General features: G+C 33.2%; 1 protein-coding gene across 2 annotated transcripts; it reads left to right on the top strand.

Annotated features, from left to right (window-relative positions):
* The first annotated feature begins 6,212 nt into the window (after positions 1 to 6,212).
* LOC122318099 (transcription factor MYB4-like) lies at positions 6,213 to 8,355 on the top strand. Of its 2 annotated transcripts, none has more exons than XM_043135236.1 (3): positions 6,213 to 6,386; positions 6,506 to 6,635; positions 7,245 to 8,355. In XM_043135236.1, the coding sequence occupies exons 1-3, from the start codon at positions 6,254 to 6,256 to the stop codon at positions 8,116 to 8,118; spliced, it is 1,137 nt and encodes a 378-aa protein (XP_042991170.1). In that variant the 5' UTR covers positions 6,213 to 6,253; the 3' UTR covers positions 8,119 to 8,355. The 2 variants fall into 2 exon arrangements, with proteins under 2 accessions (XP_042991170.1, XP_042991171.1); XM_043135237.1 differs by having other exon boundaries at positions 6,247 to 6,386; positions 6,493 to 6,635.
* The last annotated feature ends 6,468 nt before the right edge of the window (positions 8,356 to 14,823 follow it).

Raw genomic sequence — 14,823 nt, 5'->3', positions numbered from 1 at the left:
AAAAAGAAAGAAAAAAAAGAAAAAAAGAAAGAAAGAAGAAAAAGAGAAAAAGGAAAAAGAAAGGAAAAAGGAAAAGAGATGTAGGGAAAAGACGAGATCTAATCCTCAGTCCGGGAAAAACAACACTAAACCGCCGCGAAGATATTAAAAACTGTAAACAACTAAAAGAAATAAAACACAACATCAATTAAATAAAAAAAATAATTTTAAAACGCAAATAAATAACTAATATATTAATTAAAATAAAAACAACTATTTCAGCGAAAATACACTCAAAAGCGGGTCATCACATGTATTTCCTAGCAAGGTCTTGTAATTAAGTAGTTCAGCCTGAAAGTCTTCAAATGAGAAGGCTATATCACAAGATGCAAACTTGAAAGAGGTGATAAATGTAGTGTATGCTAAATTCAAACCTCCTAAGATGTATGCTGTGAGTTAGTCAGCCCAAGACTTGGCTTGACTAAGATACTTTGAGCAAGAGCGAGAGCCCTACTGTAAAGATTGCAACCTGTGTTTTAGATATGTAACTCGTGATCAAGATTGTGATGCAAATTGGGAAGAGAGTGAGGTTCCACACTTGTCTTGATGTTCCAAGTCCATAAATGAAGAAAAGAACATCATCAGACAATGTGGTTGTAAACCATTCAAGAAGGTATTGATCATTCTTTTGCCTTATAGAATAGCTGGGATTAATCACATCAGTAGTATTTATATTGTCATCAACTAGGAACTTGGGAGGGCATGGTTTGGTGTCATCAACAATACCTATAAGTTCATGACTTATGAGGATGTGAATGAATTGAGAAACCCAATTTAAAAAATTTGTACCATCCAATTTGGTAGAAATCTGGTGAGTGATTGTTGGTAATACAAAGGAGGTTGTAAATGAGGCCATATTGAATGGTAGGATCAATGAGCTATCCATTTGGAGCTTTGATACTATGAAAGATTTAGAAATGGAATGGCTTGAATGAATATCAAGCCAAAGAACCTTTGCTATTTATATTTGAATGTATAATGTACACGTAATAATGAATTAATACAAATATATAAATTAGTACATAATTCCAGCTGACCTTTCATCTAGAACATGACTTGCACTATAAATTACTGCTAGCTGGATTGCTTTTTATAGAAGATTTTCTTTGTGACTCTTGTGATACTGCTTGAATCTCAAGGAGCTGTGAATCTGATGATAGCTATACATCTAGTAGTTTGGCAAGTGTTTTGACACCACACGTTTTTTTCTCCTTATTAAATATTGTAATATATGGATTGTAAGTAAAAGAATCCCTTTAATTTAGTAAAAATAAAATAAAAATAAAAAATTAAGTATAAAGTGTAATAAAATAATGAATAAAAAGCTCCATTTTAAATAGTTGTTGTAGACCACAATTTATAGTGAGCCGCAACAACGGGAAATAAGGATGTCACTTTTCAAAATTGATGAATTAGGTTGCCGAAAAGGAGAGTGGGTGGTTGTGATGTGAGAAGCTACAAAATCAATTCATTTGCCTTTTTAGTAAGCTGATAATTAAGGATATTTGTCTCACTCTTCTATATTGGTCCCGACTTTCCAACCAACCACTTCTATTTGAAAAATGATAAACATACATTACTTTTTATAACATATTTTACAATCATGTTTTAAAATGAAGGGTATTATTATCAAATATCATATATAAGTAACACCATTTTATAAAAATATTCTTATTTTATATCATGAGCTGTAAATAGTATTGTGTGTATATCATTACCGTACTTGAAGGGGTCTTAGCCTTGAGCATTAATTTTTAAACTATATGCGTATATGATCTCCCTTAATTTTTGAAGTAGATGGACCCAAATGTGGAGAAAATTTGTGGGGATGGAGACGGCCTATACTCATGTTTCAAATGTGCCAAAAGTTATAGGTAATGCTTCAAATAGAGTTTTGCTATATACAAGCACAGTTGCGTATTAATCTGTGTACCAATATTGATTCATTCATACTTAAAATTTAAATTAACACTGTTTTCAATAAAATTTACTTTTTAACCAATCACATCATATTGGTGTACAGATTAGTATACAATTATACTTGCAACTATATTTTTCGCTTCAAATGTGCCAAAAGTCACATGGCACTCTCAATGGCTTTTCTATTTTCTAATATTATGTAAAATGACTAACAATATGTCAAAATAAGCCTTCCATTAAATTATGTAAAATCTACATAAAATACATACGAGTTAAAGTGCTTTTCTACATTTAGCATGCACTATGTAAACATTTTTTTTTATTATTTCTTTCTTTTTTCTAATAGTTTTTCATATTTTCACATCTATACTTTTATTTTTAAACATCATGAAGAAGTTACAATATTATTAGAATATTTTATTATAATAAAAATAAAAAAACTCTTGTTGAAAAATTTTGCAAACCATGAAGAAGTCACATTAATATATGATAAATATTGAAAGATATAAGAATATTGAAAATTTAACATATTTAGAAAAATTATTTAAAATGAATAAATAAAAAATAAATAAGTTGATGCGTGCATAGTGTAATATAAAAGTTGTTAACTAAAATAGAAAAATATAAATTTTTATTAATTATGTAAAATAGAAAAAAATAAATGAATTAAGTTTGGATTATAAGGATGGAAATGCTGTTGGACAATTATTTTCAGAGCCTGGGAATTTTTATTTATTTTTTATTTTTTTTTGAAGATAGAGCCTGGGAATTAAAATTTAGGTTGGTGGGGAAAAAGACGGAGATTAATGAAGAAAATACCTCGTAACTAAGGCCTAGGTAGCTGCAGTTTTAATTTTCGTAGCTAGCCTGGAAATCAAGTCTTGAGGTGAAAGCCAAGTGCAGTCTGAAATATTCATGGATACGAAGAAGCTTAGCTACTTTGGAAAGCTAAAAAGTACTTATCTGAATTTCGTAGTTGTCTCTATCTCGATGCGTGTACCGGTAGGAATTTTAAAAAGAATTTAAATTTTTTTTTTTTAAAAATTAAATTGTTTAGATGTTATATATTAAAATATTTTTAATTTTAAATAAATTATATTTTTTTAAATAATATAAAATATACGTAATTCAAATTTTAAAAAAACTATCCATAGAAAAAAATATTTATATAACTTAATTATAATTTTTAAACTTTCTATAATACAATCATAATTTTTAAAAATTCAAATAATAATCATTTCTATCTCAGAAAGTATTTTTTAAATTTGTTTCCAAATAATGTAATATGTTTGAAAATGATTTAAATATATAGTTACCAAACAGTAGTAAATAACTTTTTAATAGTAAAACTTATTACTTAAATGCCTGTTTGGGATTAATTTTAAAAGTTTAAAAAATATTTTTAACTATTTAAAAATTCTTTTAAAGAAAAAATGATACGTTTGGTAAATTTATAAAAAATGTTTTCATCACCTAAAAAAGTTGAAAGTCTATTTTTTTAAAAAGTACAAAATTAAAACTTTTATCGAAAAGTTCATGCAGATAACTATATATTTTTAAAACATTAATGTACATAACTTTAGAAGTACTTTAGACATATTTATCTAAAAGTAAACAACTTTTAAAATATAGAATTTATTATTTAAGCTATAAGCTATATTTCTTACCACAATTCTAAATATATATTTAAATTATATTTTTTATCGCAATCTCCAATACGTAGTAAATATTATAACCATAAATATATGTACAGAAAACTAATATCTTAACCAGGAAGATATCTTATTCCTTATAACACTCTTCATGTATCAAAACGTACGATTTCGTTTATCGAACAACTTTGTTTACTTAAGAGGCTTAGAGCAATAGCATCCGATTGCCCAATCCCATTAGTCATACTTTCATCTTTTACCAATCTTACTCAAAACTTAATCCCACTTCAAATTATCCATCTAAACTTGATCTATTTAATAATAAATTATTATTAATTCCTGAATTTTTAATTATTTTTTATCTAATTTATAATTTTCATCTAAAATTATAGATCTACTGGTCATATTTTAATTTTTAGTCTAATAAAATATATTTACATTAATTCTCATAATTTATAACATGTACTTTTTCGATGATTTTATATTCAATAAATAACGGCAATTAATTCATTCATTCTAATTAAATTATTATTTTTATTTAAGTTTTTAATGGCTCAGTTAGATGAAATAATCATATTTTCAATGGTTGGGTTGGATGGAATTATTAATACCTTACTTAAATTATTTTTGATAAAGAAAAAAAGTATTACTATATATAATTGTAGAATATATAAAATAATTACTATATTAATACAAATATCATTTCTCGTCAATGCCCGCTCTTGAAACAGTAGCTGCTCCTCTCACCTCAAAACATGTACTTTTCAAAACTCTGCCAGCTGGTAAATGCAATAATAAAAGTCAAGATTTTTAAATCCCTATGATCAGAGGGAAAATGCTATTTTTACATAAATTTTTTACCGAATTTTTTTTTAACTTTTTTTTACTTAACTATTAAGTAAGTGTTTTCGAATGAATATATGATTTTTTTTTATTTTTTTAAAATATTTAAATAGTTTAAAAAAATGGTGAAAAAAAATGATAAAAAAAAATTTTGTATTGATCGATAAAAATTTTCGGTAGAAAATCTCTGTGTACATAGCACAGTCCATGATCAAACTATATATAATCTGATCAAGAAGTGACAAACTATATATATATACCTTCATAAATTGTCATGACATATTTTATTCTAAAAATCTTAGAATATTAATCAATTCCAATATTTCAATGCCATAATTACCTTTAAAATAAACCTTATCAAAATATTTTATTTCAATTTACCTAGTAATTTAAAAAACAATAATAATTTTCACAAAAAAATGTAAATTAAATTAGTTTTCTAAACATGTACGTAGGTTTTCAGAAGTTTTCACTACCTTTTAAAACCATGCACAATAAATTAATCATTTTAAATGGGCAGCATTATTGTTACCAACTTACCAGATCTCATGATTTCTTCTTCGAACGCTTTGTTGTGGTCCTCCTCATAATTCTCTTCTTCATGATCGTTGTGGCCTCTATTTTTCTTCCTTGTCTTCTTCGTACGTCTTCTTCTATTCAACAGTCTCTACTTCTTCCTCTTCACCTTATCTTCGTCTACTGTACGTCTCTTCTTCTCAATTGGGGTTTACGCGCGTTTTGTTTTAAATTTATGAGTTCGATTTTCTATTAATTATCTGTTGTTTTGGCTTCAATTTTGATTTTGAAGATGGGTTGTAAATCTTGGTTAATTAGCTATGTTGAAGCATGTCAAGGATTATCATGAAGGATGATACGTAATTAAAATCTTCTCACCAAAGTGTAAAACACGTTTAGTACATGTTTGAGATGCATGGGATAATATAACTTTTAGATTTAAGATTTATAGCTTAGAGCTTAAGTACTAATATGGTTTATTATTAAAAAGATATTTACTATTTGATAACTATGTGTCTAAAGTACTTTTAAATTAATATGTTATATATTTATTTGAAAACAAATTATAAAAAGTGTTTAAAAGCTGTAATTATCTCAAATTTGTATGAATATTTAGGCTAATTGATAATTTTTTTAAAATTGAAATTACGTTTAGTATTATTTGAAAAAGTATGTATGAGGAAAAATATCAAAATAATGATTTTTATCAAATGTAGTTTTTAGTTTTTTTTTAGATTTAAAATTACTTTAATATGTAATATCTAAACAATCAAATTTTATCATTAAAGAGCTTTTAAAACTTTTTAATTAAATAATTTTTAACACTCCTAATACAACTCTAAATAAAAATTTAGAAAAATATCTTTATAGTATAATTTAATTTTGAATATATATTTTAAAATTTAAATCTTTCTAATTAAATTTTATAAGTACTCTTACTGCAGAATAACTTATTCACCAAACATGTTAGATTGATTACTATCAAATTTTTAGCATTTCAGGTAAAAAATAGAAAGCCTCAAGAAATGTCGTTCGTATGTCGGGGCAGATATCAACGCGCGTGGAGATCTAAAGTGACGTTCCCGTTCCCGTTGCGAAGGTCTCTCGACGACAAAAAGGCCACGACTGCGGCCTTGATGTAGCCCTCGTGGCGATGTCTTCCACCACAAACATCTTCATCAATAGTCCCACAGTACTATACAATAAGTACGCCGTTTCTTTCTTTATAAAAATAAATTATTACCTTTACCTAGCTTCCAAGTTGTGCATGGCCGGAACACAAAATGGGAAGAGCTCCATGCTGCGAGAAAGAGGGCCTGAAGAAGGGGAGATGGAGTGCGGAGGAGGATGAGATCCTGATCAAGTATATTCAGGCCAATGGGGAAGGTTCGTGGAGGTCATTGCCGAAGAATGCAGGTAACAAAATGCACGGCGCGCGCATGAGCTGCTTTCTGTATTTACTCGATTCAAATCAACGAGTATTTGGGATTTTTTTATCCATTTATGATCTGTGTTTTTTGAGATTTTATTTGAAGGTTTGCTGCGATGCGGGAAGAGTTGCAGGCTGAGGTGGATCAACTACCTGAAAGACGGCTTGAAGAGGGGAAACATTTCTGCTGAAGAGGATCAAATCATCGTAAAGTTGCATGCTTCTATGGGAAATATGTTAGTGCAGCATGCATTCATATAAATAACTATTTAATTCCCTCTCAAGAATCGAGCAAATGAAACTCGATCCCTCTTCCTAGCTAGCTCTTTCTTAGTTCAGAATTAATTTGATGGCAGTATGACCGTCTTTTGATTACTTTCTTTTTGTCCTCCATAACCTATCTGTCGTCTTCTTGTCTGCCATCCCTTTCTCGATCTGGTCCATTTTCCTTTTATTTCTTGAAAGTTTGAAACACCCTAAAAGAAACTTGAAACTTGAGTTCATGATTCACGTGATTTATATATATTTATATATATATGTAACACGACATAATTTTGTTTTATCTCTTAGTTTTGACTAATTTATAGACACTAGATAATAAACTAATAATGTCTCCGTCATTAATTACCTCTTATTTTCTCTTCCATATCGATATTGTCGGCTAGAAAATAATTAGGAAGGCAAAAGTTCTTTTTGGAACTAAAAAAATATAAAAAATATCAATATACAAAAAGTTACTGAATTTTTTTTTTTTAAAAAAATTAAATATATGTGTGGGACTCAAAACGAGTAAATGAAAGGAGATGGTAGCATTAATAATAAAAACTCCTTCAATATACGTGCAGGTGGTCTCTAATAGCTAGTCACTTGCCTGGAAGAACAGACAACGAAATAAAAAATTACTGGAACGCCCACTTGAGCAGAAAGATTCACTCGTTCACTAGGGTTTCCGGTGGAACGTCGCTACCGATTATCGTGGATGTTCCTGTTAAGCGAAGAGGCGGGAGAACCAGTCGCCGGTGCATGAAGAAGAACAAGAATTATAACTACGTCCAAAAGAATAATGTTGGTCGGATTCCGACGGTAAAACCCATTAAGGATAGTGTTCTTGATCCAACCGATCAAGAAATCCCATCAGTACGGTACTCAACACTAGCGTCGGAAAAAGAGATCATCACCGTGTCCGGTACTGCAATAGACGATGGCGTGGTTTTGGATCCAGATGTTGTCCTTGACAAGGAGAGAGAGAGCGTGGTTTCGGGCGGCTGTCATCATCAGGCAACAGGGAAATATGATCAGAACCAAGTGGCGGTGCCCCCTAGTAGTGGTCAAAAGGAGACTGAAACTTTGGGACCATTTGTTAGTGAGGAGAGCATTAATGATGGTGGGCTGTTGTGGTTTGATTACATTTTGAGCAATACTTTGCTGGATTCAAATGAGTTTTTAACTGCAAGCGAATCAGGGAGCTGTAAACCAGAAGCTGTATTTGAGGACAAAAACAGTAGCAATTCTGAATTCTTGTGTGCAAACAATTGTTCGAATATTGGATATAATGGAGAGTGGTATTCTTGTTCTCCATTGACTACTTCTGGTTTTGATGAATTATATGGGGTTGATAACTGGGAATTATGGGATGGTGTTGGACAGGGGAATAATGAGATATGGAATGATCAGAAAGAAAATGTGTTATCCTCGCTGTGGGAGGGTGATAATTTCTAATTTGGATGGGGATAGTTGTAACTTGGCAGATATAGATCCTGACAAACAGGATGCTTTGGTCGCTTGGCTTCTATCCTAGAAAATGATCACTTTTTTTGGCTGAAAAATGTTAATTGATTGTTTGAGTTGAGAGTTGGGATCGATACGATCTCTGGTTGTTCGGAATTAGTTTTTTTACAAGCATTATGTAAAATTTCTTTCTATCTTTATATATCTAGGGTTGTTATCTGCTCTAAATATATCTCCTCACAGTTGTCTCAAGCGGATGACTCATCACTAAAAAAAAAAAAAAGATTTGGCGGCATTTGATCTATTATCGAATTTTATACAGATGCGTGTAAAAATAAACGTGGATAACATAAGAGTTGTTCCTGTATTAATTCGTAATGAATAAAGATAGGTTTACTACCATCCTAGTCCTACTATCCTTTTACTACTCCTAACATAAGGGTTATTTTGAAAACAAGGAAAATATGTATGATTTTGTAAATTAATATGAATTATGTGGAAAAACATGATTGGCATTCAGAATTTTGTTTCCAACCCACTGCCGTAATTTGCCTATAGTATGCATAAACCCTAATATAATATTATTTAACTGCCTCTCCTTTCATTGTTTCCAACCCATGCTACCATTCGGCCTCCCCTTCCAATATTTGTTTCAGTCTGCCCCTTTCAATATTGTTGCAGCCTGTCACTTTCAAAATTGTTCGGCCAGCGTCGTGCCCCTTTCGATAATAATGTTCCAGCCTGCCCCTTTCATTTTTCCTAGTACATGCATGCTTTCAGATTTTAGCGAACCAAGATCTGTTTTTGATCAGCATGACCAGTATCTTGTGCTGTGGTGCCATGTATGAATGTAGTGATCAATTTCAGGTATGAATTTATTTCAAAACATAAAATCGAAAACTATTTGGTTTGATACAATTAACAAGTCAGAATATAAGTGTCTACTTAGTAAATGCAATTCCATGACTAAAATGTAAGGGCACCCGGCCATAATATATATAGATGAGTATAATTTAAGATAAGTTTTTAAGAAAATATGATTTTTAGTTAAAATTTAAGAAAAAATTTGCTCCAAATGTGGATGCTCTAAGCCTTCTTTTAAAAGAACTTAGAACAAAAGTACCCCAAAAAAAAAAAAATAGTAGATGTATTCATTAAAACACTAGTTTTTTCTTAAAACATAAACTTGGTTTCTGATTATTGGTTTTTCATTCTCATATATATCTCCTTTTATTAATTTTCCTTTCATTTTTTATTTTTTTAGAGTCAAACATAACATGAAGGTATATGAGCCTTCTTGTGTGAGGGAACATTAGACATGTAACTAAACCCCGTTTGGATATTTAACATATTTTAATATATGATCTGTTAATAGTGATTAAATAGTTTTAGTTAAGATGTTTTATTAGGTTTTATAAAGGACATAGAAAATGTTAGATAAAATATTATAAAGTTAAAAAATGTATTAAATATAATTTTTTAATATAATTTTTATTTTAAAATTTGAAAAAATAATATTATTTTTAGGAGTGTAACTGGTCCGATTCGGTTCAGTTTTGGATAAAATATAGGACTGAACCGGTATAAACCAGTTTTGTATTTTCAAAAACCGATTACGCACTGGTTATCCCTCTAAACCGGTACGTCCGGTTTTACCGGTTCCGGTCCAGTTTTTCAGTTTTAATATATTAAATATATTAGTATTATTAATGTATTTATTAAAAGAAATATATTTAGAATTTATTAGACAATAAAATGTATTTAATATATATTTTATATTTAAAACATATAATTATATAAATATTCATGTTTAAGATAAAAATGTTATGTTATAAATTATAATATATTATTTCATACATAGTTATATATAAAATATATTATATATAATATTAAAAATTAATAAAAATATATATATATATATATATAATATGTGAACTGGTCCAATCCAGTTCGGTGTTAGAAAACATAAAATCGATTCCAGACTAGGTTTGATCGATTTTTAAAATGAAAGAACCGAATTCGAACCAAATTGATCGAAAACTGGACCAAACCAACCAGTTCGGTCCGATCCCGGCCGGTTTTCCGATTTTTTGATTTATTCTTACACCCCTAATTATTTTTTGTATTTTATTTAGAAATTTGAAAAAATTGTAATGATAATTGTAAGGGAATTTTTTCTATTGGGCTAAAGACCCAGGGCATGAGCCCAATGCAACAAGAGGCCCAGACCAAACAAGCAACCCATCGGCCCTATCGTCCCTAGAGCAGAGGTCAACCCATGACCTTAATCGCACGGGAAACCTACCATAACGCAAAGGAATGAGGAGCACGCCACCTCGACAGAGCTTAATCCCATGTTGCCTTAAATAGACAGGTTGACACAAATCGCGAGGAGTCATCTATCCTTTGATGGATGGGGAATGAGGAGTCTGACGACATGCATCCACTGGCTAAACGGGGCAGAGAGCCAGATTGCATTTAAATGCGCCACCCCAGAGAGCCACATTGCATTAAAGGGGCTTGACTAAGAAACTGCTAAAGGGACACATCCCCCTGATAGGGCATGGGCATCAGACCCTAGCGATCAAGTATAAAAGACAATCCTCAGGTACTATGAACTCTTTCTAAACTCTTTACATATTTGCATTAAACTTTAAGACGCTACTGACTTAAGCATTGGAGACTTCTGGCCACCACCATGGCCACCATCTCATGGTACTTTCTTTGTATCCACAGGCCAAAGATCGAATACTCAAGTCGTTGCGAACCTGGGCTGAAAGCATGCAAAACACGATGCTAATAATAATTATTAGATAAATAAAATTTGAAATTAAAAATTATTTTATATTTATGTGATGTTTAGAAAATAAATATTTAAAAGAATCTGACAATATTTGAGAATAATTATATTGCCAAGTGTAGCATAAGTCGTCTAACCTTCAGGCCTACTACTTTCTCAACCCACAAAAAAAGGTGGAGTCACAAGGCATTGGTTTAGTAGCAAGCACTCCCAATCGGTACTGTAAAATACAGCTAACTTTAAAAAATCGATGCTGTAAAATACAGCTAACTTTAAAATATAAAGAAATTGGTGCAAAATTGACTTCCAGTGGACCCTTTATTTCATCTTTATTTTATATTTTGCTATAGTAATTCAAACTGTTCATGGCTGTAAACATTTTAAATTAACTTCTTATTTTTTTTTTTTAAATAAACTTGTTAGTTTATTGATCATCAAACAAATTACATCAGCTCACTGAGAACAGTGGATAAGATATAGTTGGGAACTTCTTCCAACTCATACACATCTTCACACACCACAAGTGCATTTCTAGCTAAAATACATGCTGCTTTGTTGGCCTCCTTCTTGGTGAGGTTCGCCTTTCACGACAGACATGAGCTGAGAACATCTTTTGCTTCCTCGATAAGCAGACTCCCCTGACTCCAATCAATTACTACATTTCTAAGGATGTTTGTTGCTTTTAGAGAGTCACCCTCCACAATCACTGTTGAGATTCCACTGTCTTTGCAAAATAAAGATGCTATCAATAAGGCATATGAGTCAGCAGTAAATTGATCAGCTATTAAAGATCTTGTTGCCTGGAGAGTTAATCACCTGGCCGTTAGGATCTCTTATAACTGCTCCAATTCCCACTCGAGCTGTTGCTTTGTCAATTCCCGCACTCCAGTTAAGTTTATATGAGCCCTCTGGAGGCTTCTTCCATGAATTGATTGTTTGGCCAGAGGTGCATCTTGGACTGGATTATGACTTTTCCGTGGCTTCCTTGAAGTTCTTCATTTCCAACTTGGCTGCTCGAATAATTAGACCTGGGGGGGTGAAGGAATTTTCATGGATGAAGGTGTTCCTTCTGAACCAGATCAGCCTGGCTATAGTTGCTGCTTCGGCAAGATCTTCTTCCTTTAGGTTCTTTACCATCTAACTCCAAATCTCCCTGAATGAGGATCTGTTTCCTGCCATCTTCTGAGTTTTGATGCAACCCTTTCCCCATACACACTTACATGAACTCCAGTTTCTGGTTCCTGTTTGCATATAGGGCAGTCCATGTTCTCTACTATTTTCCTCTTGTACAAGTTTGCCATCATGGGAAGGGCATCTTGACAAGCTTTCCAGGTGAACAATTTAACTGAGTTTGGGGCTTTCAGACGCCAAACAGCTTTCCATTCATCCGAGTATTCCCTGCTACTTGAGGATTCACCTTCCTTCTGGTTGATCACCTCCTTATGCAGAAGGTAAGCACTCTTTACATTGAATAAGCCATTCGGTGATGCTGCCCATACTTGCTGATCTGCCCTGCCTCCTAGGCTGATGGGAATGGCTTTTATCTTCTCAATTTCCTCTAGATTAAAGACGGACCTAAGGATGGATTCCTTCCACCGTTTTAGTTCAGGATCAATGAGCTCAGACACCCATTTCAGATTCTTCTCTTCTCCTCTAGTGTCAACCATGTGTGGTGGAGATGATGGGATCCAATGGTCATCCCAAAATTTGGTGCTTTTCCCATTCCCTATTCTCCATATTAGGCCCTCTTTGAGTGGTTGGTTACCTTTCATAATGCTTCTCCAAGCAAAGGAGGGTCTGTTTCCCAGTCTTGCTTCCATTAAATCTGAATGAGGGAAGTATTACTCTTGAAAATTTAGGCTAGTAGGGAATCTGGAAATTTTAAAATGCGCCAGCTTTGCTTTGCTAACATTGCAATATTAAAGCTGTTAAGGTCCCTAAAACCCAGCCCCTCTTGGTCCTTTGCTTTCCCCATGAGGCTCCACTTCACCCACTGAATCTTTGTGTGATCATCATTGTACCCCCACCAGAATTTCTTAAGCAGTATATTGAGTCTTTGAATGATTGACTGAGGGAGGAGGAAAATGCCCATGGAATAGGTTGGGATAGCTTGAAGCACAGCTTTAAGTAGTATCTCCTTACCTACTGTTGATAAATACTTAGTCCTCCAATTAGTAACCCTTGCCCAGGTTCTGTCAATTAATGAGTGGAAAGCTGCCACCTTTTTCCTGCCCACCATGGAGGGGAGACCCAAGTATTTCTCAAAGGATCCCTGGGATTTTACACATGCTAGCTGTAGAATCATCTGCTGGTTTTCTAGAGGGGTGTTTCTACTAAAAGGAGATGGAAGTCTTCTCCTTGTTTAGCACTTGGCCTGATCCTCTCTCATAAGTTTCTAGGATGAAAAGAAGCCTACTCCATTTTAGAGAGTTAGCCTTGCAAAAGAGCAGGCTATCATCAGCAAAGAATAGGTGATTGATAAACATTGGTTGTTTCCCAATTTGCACACTTGTTATACTACCCGATTCTGTTGCCTCATTCAGCATAGAGGATAAAACTTCAGTACAAAGGATAAAAAGGTAGGGGGAGAGGGGGTCCCCCTGCCTTAAACCTCGGGAGGGGGAAAAGGAATTCTGGGGGTGCCCGTTTACAAGTACTGCATAAGTGACAGAGGATACACACTTCATGATTAGAGTGACCCATTTGATATCAAAACCCATTCTCAACATTACTGAAACTCCACTCTACCCTGTCGTACGCCTTGCTCATGTCCAATTTGAGTGCCATGAAGCCCTCTCTGCCCCTACCCCGAGTGTTCATCCCATGGAGTGTTTCATATGCTATGAGGATGTTGTCTGTTATTAACCTTCCAGGGACAAAGGCACTTTGGTTTTGTGAAATCACCATTGGCAGAACAGCTTTGAGCCTATTAGCAAGCACCTTAGCTATGACTTTATAGATGACATTGCACAGGCTTATAGGCCTGTAATCACTCACTTTCTTTGGTTCTTTAACTTTAGGGATCAAAGTGATGAAAGTGTCATTCACTTCCTTCAAAAGGCCTCCTTTGTTCAGAACTTGCAGGGAGAACTCTACCACTTCTTGCTGAATGTGTTCCCAGTTGGATTAATAAAAATGAGCAGGGAAACCATCCGGGCCTGGAGAGCTTAATGGGGTCATTTGGAACACTGCTTCTTTGACTTCTTGAGATGTGAATTCCAGTAGGAGATTTCTGTTCATTTCTTCACTAACTTTTGATGTCATGCCTGAAATACATGTCTTGATTGAAGTATGCTGTGATGAAGTGAACAAAGTGGAAAAGAATTCGGTAAACATTGCTGCAATCTTCCCTTGGTCGACAATATCATTCCCATTGTGGTCTTGCAGGAGTCTAATACTGTTGGTTTTCCTCCTTTGGGATGCATACTTGTGGTAGAAGCTTGTGTTTCGATCCCTCTGTTTAAGCCAATGTTGTTTAGGTCGTTGTTTCCATCTTAATTACTCTTCTGCTAAGAACCACTGAACCTCTTCCTGCTGTTGCTGCATGCTACTAATATGGTCACCTAAACCTGTGTTTTGCATTTCTGAAATCTGTTGTAACTGTTTGCAGATACAATGAGACATTGGTTTTTTATTAATGGTTACCCACTACTGTAGCTTTCTTTGACAGTTTGTTAATCTTTCTCTGAAATGCTTATCCTGGTGGTGCCCATTTGTAGATGTTTGCCATGCTTCAACTATCACTATTTGCCAATCCTCCCTTAGAGTCCATGCTGCTTCATACCTGAAAACATATTTTCTTTTGCTGCAGCTTGGATTTGGGCAATTCAGCCTTAGGTGGAGGGGAGAGTGATCTGAACTTACAGCTGGAAGGACTTGACAGATGTTGTTTGGGA

Source organism: Carya illinoinensis, chromosome 8 (genome assembly GCF_018687715.1).
Source record: "Carya illinoinensis cultivar Pawnee chromosome 8, C.illinoinensisPawnee_v1, whole genome shotgun sequence".
In the NCBI taxonomy this organism is placed as follows: domain Eukaryota; kingdom Viridiplantae; phylum Streptophyta; class Magnoliopsida; order Fagales; family Juglandaceae; genus Carya; species Carya illinoinensis.
Note: the sequence above shows the minus strand (reverse complement) of the source record. Positions and strands in the feature narration are given on the sequence as shown.